This window comes from Asparagus officinalis, chromosome 5 (genome assembly GCF_001876935.1).
Source record: "Asparagus officinalis chromosome 5, Aspof.V1, whole genome shotgun sequence".
Lineage (NCBI taxonomy): Eukaryota > Viridiplantae > Streptophyta > Magnoliopsida > Asparagales > Asparagaceae > Asparagus > Asparagus officinalis.
The window spans coordinates 124,067,818-124,075,672 of NC_033798.1; the positions used below are offsets into that span (position 1 = coordinate 124,067,818).

General features: G+C 35.8%; 1 protein-coding gene across 1 annotated transcript; it reads right to left on the reverse strand.

Annotated features, from left to right (window-relative positions):
- On the reverse strand, window positions 1,303-6,689 carry LOC109841106 (protein TIC 21, chloroplastic). Its single transcript, XM_020409974.1, has 4 exons — window positions 6,286-6,689; window positions 4,431-4,688; window positions 3,656-3,859; window positions 1,303-1,653 (listed from the first exon to the last, which is right to left on the reverse strand). Exons 1-4 carry the CDS (start codon window positions 6,571-6,573, stop codon window positions 1,540-1,542), a joined length of 864 nt encoding a protein of 287 aa, XP_020265563.1. The 5' UTR covers window positions 6,574-6,689; the 3' UTR covers window positions 1,303-1,539.

The following is a 7,855-nucleotide window of genomic DNA, read 5'->3' on the forward strand; positions in this document are numbered from 1 at the left end:
AGCTCGCCAACAAAGCTTTATTAGACTGGTTATCATCTTTAGAATAAAGTTTTGAGTTGATATAATTACGCAGAGAACTGATGTTTTAAAGATGTTGTTCATATAATACAGCATGCTTATCTCTTGTAAGTATCATGTACATAACACATTTTGTGATTGATTTGAATCTTATGTAATTCTCAAGATCTTTTCTGTGAAATTTTTTAACTAAAGTTTAAGTTTATTTAATTACACGGGGGAGTGATGTTTTGTATGATATTGTTCATATAATGTAGCATATGCATCTTTTGTAAGTGCATTATGTGCATAACAAATTTTCTGGATTGATTTGAATCTTTACTTAGTTCTCAAGGATATTTTTCTTTGATATTGTTGTACTCATTGCTTGAAACTGCTCATTGCGCCGTTTGAATCTATTGGATGATAACAGGAAAAGTTTTGAGGTATAAGTTTAGTCTCTAAACCGCCCAACAGAATTCGGATCGGTTTTTTTTGGGCGGTTCAGGGGTTCAAACCGGATCCAAACCGATTTAATTCGGTTCAGGCGGTTTAGAGACTTCTTCTCATCCATTTAATTCGGTTCGGTTAAACGGTCCGTTTTTTCGGACGGTTTTTTCGGTTGAACCGGTTTTTTTCGGTTTTTGCCCACCTCTAGGACAAATTTTCAAAACAGACTCTATTAGAACTTTATTTGTAAAAATTAACACATTTGAGATTTAATTACAATTTTCGACTCAGTTTCACTAAATTATATTGAAGGTTTATTTAGCTGAAACTAGGTCGAAAATGATAAATAAATCTCGAAAACTTCATGAGACTTAGAATCCCGTGCAGTTTAGTCGCTAAATTACCGAACATAATCACAATTAGACTGGGCAATTAGGTACTAAGTTTCACGGAATTTAAAATCCCGTGAAGTTTTATTCATTATTTTCGATCCAGTTTCAGCAAGTTAGCTGAAACCAGATCGAAAATGGTGAATAAATTGCAAATGGGTCGATTTTTACAAATAAAATTCTAATAGGATCTATTTTAAAAAATTGTCCTTTCACATGAGAATACAAGAAAATAAAAAAATAAAGAAGTGAAAATAAAAAAATAAAAAAATAAAAAAATAAAAAAATTATTGGGATATTCTATTGAAATAGAGACCACTGTTTTAGACTAAATGGTTGCTTGAATACTCCCAGAAATGGCTGTATCCGAGTTTCCTGTACACAGTAACTGACTGCCATGACAGTAAATTTTGCTGTCAAAAGTCTATAGACTCTACACTCTCCCCCAAACGACAAAGAAAACCTCTGAAAACCCTATTTGGTTTCCCCCAAAGAAATTAGGATAGCAGGGGAGAAGCAATTTTAGCGATACCGCACACACCTATTCCCTTCCTGGCTGAAAGAACTCACACAACTGTCACATACATATAATGTTCATGGATCCTCTTAATTCTCAAAACTCTTATTTCTTACATTGAACAAAGAAGAAAACAAACAAACTCAAGAAACTTGAAACACAACGCAATGGTAGAATTGAATGGGGCTATGCTGCTTTGGGAATAGGAACACCCTGCACGTTCGGTAGTGTGACCGACCGAAGAAGTTCCAGAGAGAAAACAAGCCCCAAGAAATGTGAGAGGATAGTGTTGGCTGAGGCCTGCAAAACCGACAATCTGTTGTCACCAAGGCAACACAGGAAACTCGAAGCAAAATGGTTTGGGAAAATCAGATGTAACATGTTTTGAAGATCATGAAGTAGTCATTGATAAATCTTCAATATAATTTATACTATTATTATTATAGCATAAATTAAGATTTGCAAGCATCGATTTTCTTCTCTAAAAAATGAGTTGATACTTTTCAAAAACAAGTAATTGTCAAGACTCAAGGTAATAGAGATGCAGATCACAAAAAATAAATGTACAAGACGTGTTTCATTCAAGGAGTATCAGGCATGTGGTTATAAATATGGAACTAGCAGCCTGCAGATAATTTCCTTTTTATTTAACTTTAAAAAAATGCTAATAACGTGACCCCTAAGTATTTAATAAATTATTAGACATCTGACAGTATCATTTAGTGCTTGCTTCACGTATAGAAGAATCTACTTTCACCATGATTGACGTTTTAAGCATTCGTTTAGAGCTGTAGCCACACCTACAGAACAACCTCTTGATGGCCAGGAATGGAAGTATGAAATCACCAAAAAAGATGTTCTGGTATAGAAAGGATATTATTGGGTGAATAGACAGCTTTTGGTTTATTTTGTTTTGAGCTTTGACTTTCAGGTTGGACCAGATATCCTCTACCAGAGATTCAGAATAGCGGATATAAAATCAAAACTCTTCAATTGCAAAAGCTAGCCAGTATTTCTATTTAGCTTCTTCCAGATCCTGTGACAACTTGCAGGGACCATTCACAGAGATACTAGAACTCAAAGATATGCTTCTGTCTAATAAAATATAATTCCATTGTGTGGTTACTATCACATGAGCACCATGATAGAAATTTACATAAACAGTACCTCCTCCACATTTCCTCTCAAAATCATGAGCTTACATGATGTTTGTATTTCAAATTGTGTCATTGCTATATAATTTTCTGTCCGATTCATATTTCTTTGATGGCTGTTGTTATTGCTAAAACTAAATCCTACTAATGACCCACAGCTTCTATTAAGATTGTTAAGGTGGTGCCCATGCCAAGATCACTTGTTTTATATAGTAAGTCCAAAACCTAACAGCTTAACCTTTGGGTAAGTGATTTGTGAATATGATGAAAAATATGCACACTATTATTCCTCTAGTACGTGTTCAGCTATCAATACCCTTGTATTTTAAAATTAGTTGCACAAAAAGCTAATGAATGTAATAGATCATGAAATAATAGAATTTTTGTATTAGTAGCATGCTTGCTATTTTGTCTTCGCTATGAAGCAAAATAAGAAGGTATCTCTTTCCCATTGTGCACTTTATACGCCTACTTGATGGTATTGCCCATGTTTTTTTAAGCATCTGACGTGACTGTAGTTCCTTCTCTTCTAGATTCCAAATGACCCCTCAATGAGGCTTATCCTTCGTTGACTGACTGAATTGGAAACTGTAGGGTTCTAAAACACACCCAAGACGCATTTGTTAAAACTTAAATAGTTCAAACCAAACTTATGGAACAAATAATTAAATTAAAACATAACTCTTACTCATATATAATAACTCAAAAAGATTAGCCCCAAGTATCTTATCTGGCCATACATTACACTTGCCTCAGCCTTCAGGCTCTTATTAAGCTTAGCATATAACTCTGTGATGGATTCCCTAATTCCAGCAAATAACTGAAGTCATCCAAGCATCAGTCTAGGAAAAAGATAATGTTGAGGGTTTTCTGGTTTTCCTCTGCATGTATGTGTGATCTTCACAATTTGGTAATGCTCCCTCTAGTTACTGAACGAAAATAACGTATTCATTCTACGCCAAGCGGTTGAGAAGTGACCATGATCAATGTATTCATATCCACAAATTTGTTTTGTAAAGGTGATAAACCAGCTTGCTCTAAGGAATGACATAACAATTGTTTTACTTGCTATCAAACTGAAAATAGAAACAAGCTTGAAAGATTATTTAATTATTTATTTGATATACAAGAAAAAACTATGCATGTACCTGGACCAAGAACACATCTAGAGCTAAAACAGGACTCTGACCAGGAGGTATCCCCTGGTAATATGGAACTGCTGAGGTAGTAAGTGCTTTTGCAACCAATAATCCAACGGTTGCTTGCATGCCAAGGATTGCAGCACCCATCCCAAGAACATTTAACACTATCCCATTTTTCAAACTTTTAACAACTTCAGCACGTGGAGGAGCCTGGAAAACATACATCCGTATATACATGAGATTCACACAAAAGATGACAGTTTAAAAAAAGAAGATTCCAAGCAAATTATAAAGGTGATCAATATATCATGCGGCAATTACATAAATACTTTCAGGAGGTAGTTATGTTCACCAACAATACATACCTTCAGAAATATGACTAACATGAAAGCACTGCATTCTATGACAAGTAATTGCATTGTAACAGAGAGAAATATATGTAAGAAGAAAGGAAAGGTATACAGTCAAGTTAACATTTTTCTTCTGGGTTCGGTTACTATGTAGGAGCCTTGTCTTGTTTAAGTTAGCTACTGAAAGAAAACATGCATCTTTATGGCTCTTGTATGCAAAAGACTGGCAAGCTGTCATGGATAGCAAACTCACAGTAAAGATATCAGCAGTCTTAATGAATACAAACATCAGCATTTCCATAAAGAAAAACTCCCGCTCAATGTCAAGGACAGGAAAAAGGAAGATGCAAATAAATCTATAACAAACCGATTTGTTTAACAAAACAATTTAATGTAGCAGCACAAAAGGAGGAAGCGTGAAAATAAAATACCTTTGCAGGATCATTAGCTGTTCTTCGGAGCCTCTCTGATAGACGGATATAGCCAAAGGACCAAAAGGTAGATACAAACGCTGCAGCAATGCCACCAGCAGTGGCATAGAATGTTGCTGGTGATGTGATCTTCCCCGTAATAACAACAGAGAATGATAGAATGACGGCAGCCACAATGGTACACACTAGCTGTCCCCAGAATCCTAGACTACCCAACCGCTTAAAGGATCTAGAGGTACTCTCTAATCTCTTCGCCACCTGCTCATGCAACCAAAAGCCATCTAAAGGTTAATTTAGCATGTACATCAAAGATATGAAAAATATCATGTCATTTAATCATGTTAAAAGTAACAACTGTCTGTAAGTGTACAAAGATATTTCATTCTGCAGATACACCATGAAATCATCATAACCAATAAAAGTGAGAAACTTGCATGGTTAGTTTTATAGAAGTGTCCACAGAAAAGTGAACTGATAAGCGAAGTTATGTTTTGAACTCCAACAGACCTAGAATTTTTTTTATTGGACCAATCATAATGACCACAATGTAGCATCCTAAAGGACCTCGCACTGAATCTTCAAGCAAGGAAAACTTTCACTTACTTAACCTTACATAAAAGGGGGAAAAAATCCTACAAGGCTTTGTGTGCTGCAATAGAAGGTGAGTAGGCAAGTGAGATAAATAAAGCATCATTTAATAATCACTATCGTATATTTAACGAGAGAAAAAAAATTGTAGAAATGTTTTGCATTATCAAAAATCCTAAATCTCAAACATAGATCATTATAGCCATAACATGTTCAAGAGGGAGTCTCACTTGCATAACATAGTCAACGTAACTCCATGAATTCCCTACGCATTGCAAGTCGTCATACTCAGATAACTGGGACTTATGAAAGAAATGGAGGGTGGCTAATTTTATGAATCTTTTACATGCAACCACTGCACCTTCCTTCAAAAATAACTTTATCTTGTCAACACATTTATGACATCCATTATTTCACATAAGAATAGATGCTAACTCTGGCCTCTTCATCGAAGCACGATGTACCTCAATGTTACAAATACTAAGACTGACTGGAGTATCCAAAGGTTCCAAATCATTGATCTATTAGGATAAGGCCTTCAGTCTCAAGTAGTTTGTGCTTGCCCTGACAAGGTCGAAATAGTAAGGATCAGTCTGACCAGATTCCCTGTTTGCTTTGGATTGTGGTATGAGTACAAGGTAAATCATTTTGAGTAGTACTCAGTACGATACCTACAATAATACTTGGTAAAACGGGAGTAGGCTCGATCAGATCATCAGGGCCATTTTGATACTCAAGCATGTATTGAGCGTGCACATCCTGACAGAGAAAATACATATATACCCATTCAAAACATGTAGCCTCAAAGATTATGATTATGATAATTGAAACTTTCACTGAAGTAAGCCCCGGTCTGACACTTATTCAAACATAAACACGAACGCAATTGTAATTCCGTTATATGATCAAAAGTAATTGACTATGTTCAAATGCCAAATACTAGAAGAAAACATATAAATATCTCCCTGAACCAATTACTCATTGGTGCCCTCCTTTTAATTCTTCGACCGCCTGTTGATCGATACAACTGGAAAATTCAGCACGCATTGATAAACACCGAAATTCAACGGAAATAGGGTGAATTATGTTAAACACTGGGACTAAGGAGCTTTAGTTTAGACTACAATGATTGTCAAAAAGACAAGCGCTGTGAAATCAGACAACACATAAAAATATTCATCGCGGCATTTCAGCAAACAGGTATCAGACAACCAAAAGCTCCAAATTTAACCGAAAAAACAAGAAATGGAGAAAGAAAATCCCACACCTGCGCGAGCTTCTCCTTGTCAGACTCATCGCTCGGCGAGGCGAAGCCAGCAGAAGCTGCCGAGGCAACGACTCCATCACTCCTCCTGCGGTTCTCCGCGATTCTCGAGATTTCTCCGCCGAATGAGAAGGGAGAAGATTGAAGGGGAGATCTTGGGAGCAGAGAAGGGGGTTTTTGAGGGAAGGGTAGGGTTAGGGTTCGCGGATAACGAGAGCGAGGCGGAGCTCCGCTGCAGCGAACCGCGTCGGCCTGCAGCGGCGACGACGACGGCAGTAGCAGGGCCTGCATTTGGACTCAAGAGCGAGGGTTCTGGGTTTCGCCCTCTTTCGGTAGCGGTCACCCTCGCGGTGGGTCGAGGCTTATCCTGGACTGGTCCAAAGCCCAAACCGGCGAGGACTAGATTTTCGCACTTTTTAGAATGGCTAAGTTTACTAAAACCCCCTTGAGGTTGGGAATTTTTTAGATAAACCTCTTAACTTTTAAAATGTTGAAATTTTAAAACTGTTGAAAATAGAAGGGCGAAGGGGTTATTTAAGAGGTTATTTAAGAAACGCTCATAACTTAAGATGCTTCAGACAGACCGAACGTAGTCTAAAGAGTCAAAGTTTTATCTGTCTCTTTTTAGAGTAGAGTTAGGATTTGTGGATGACCAAGAACATATATTGGGAATCCTAATTTTTTATTTTTTGCAAAGAAGTCTCTATGTTTACACCTCCTTTCTAAAAAGCCCTTAACTTTTTATTAGGCAATGAACAACTAATTTTTATTCCTTTCTTTCTAGAATCCCCCGCCCGCAAGTTTTCTTGTTAACATAGGAATTTTGTTGTTTAAAAAAGTGTGGGCTTCTTAAAAAGAGGGGTAAAACCTAGGGGGTAGTTAAACATAGGAAACTAAGGTCTTCTTAGAAAGAGGGGTAAATGTCAGGGATTTTTTTGCTATAAATACAATAATATACATATGAATACATGTTAGAATACACGCTTAAGATATAAGCTAAAAATAAGCGTAAGATATACACGTAAAATGTAAATGTATAAGAATATACGCGTAACATATGTGGGTGTTTTGCCGAGTAGCGTATAAATGTATCACTCACGGAATAATGTCATTTTCTGCTTATAAATACGTTTCGCTTCGGTAGAAGCTCATCTATATCTATCTATACTACATATAAAAGAGGATTGGGGTGTTAAAACTTTTAAATTCCCCTTTTATCCTCGTATTTTTTGATATTTCTTAAGTATAACAATTATCTCTAACTAGCTAACTAATCTAATAGTATTTTAAAATAAATTTTCCGAAAATATCCTTCAATTCGAGTTTCATTCATAATCACCAAAAGACCCTTATATGTCATTACATATCAGTTTTAAAACTTTCATTGTTTTCACTAAAATTTTTACAATTAAATGTAATATTTAATTAACTTCAATAATTAATATTTATGAATGCTATTTTTTCACTAGAGCAAAATCTAATAATCTAATCCAATACTAATTTATTCTCATACTAGATGTATATACATAGATAAAATATAATTTGCAGTGTAATACTATAGAAAATAGACATA

What these genes read in the sequence shown, in the direction of transcription:
- LOC109841106 (XM_020409974.1), bottom strand. Translation starts at nt 6,573, where the DNA reads ATGCAGGCCCTGCTACTGCCGTCGTCGTCGCCGCTGCAGGCCGACGCG. An exon ending in CAGCTAATGATCCTGCAAAG is followed by an intron (nt 3,860 to 4,430) that starts GTATTTTATTTT and finishes TATGTTTTCCAG; the next exon opens with GCTCCTCCACGTGCTGAAGT. An exon ending in TAGATGTGTTCTTGGTCCAG is followed by an intron (nt 1,654 to 3,655) that starts GTACATGCATAG and finishes TCGGTTTTGCAG; the next exon opens with GCCTCAGCCAACACTATCCT.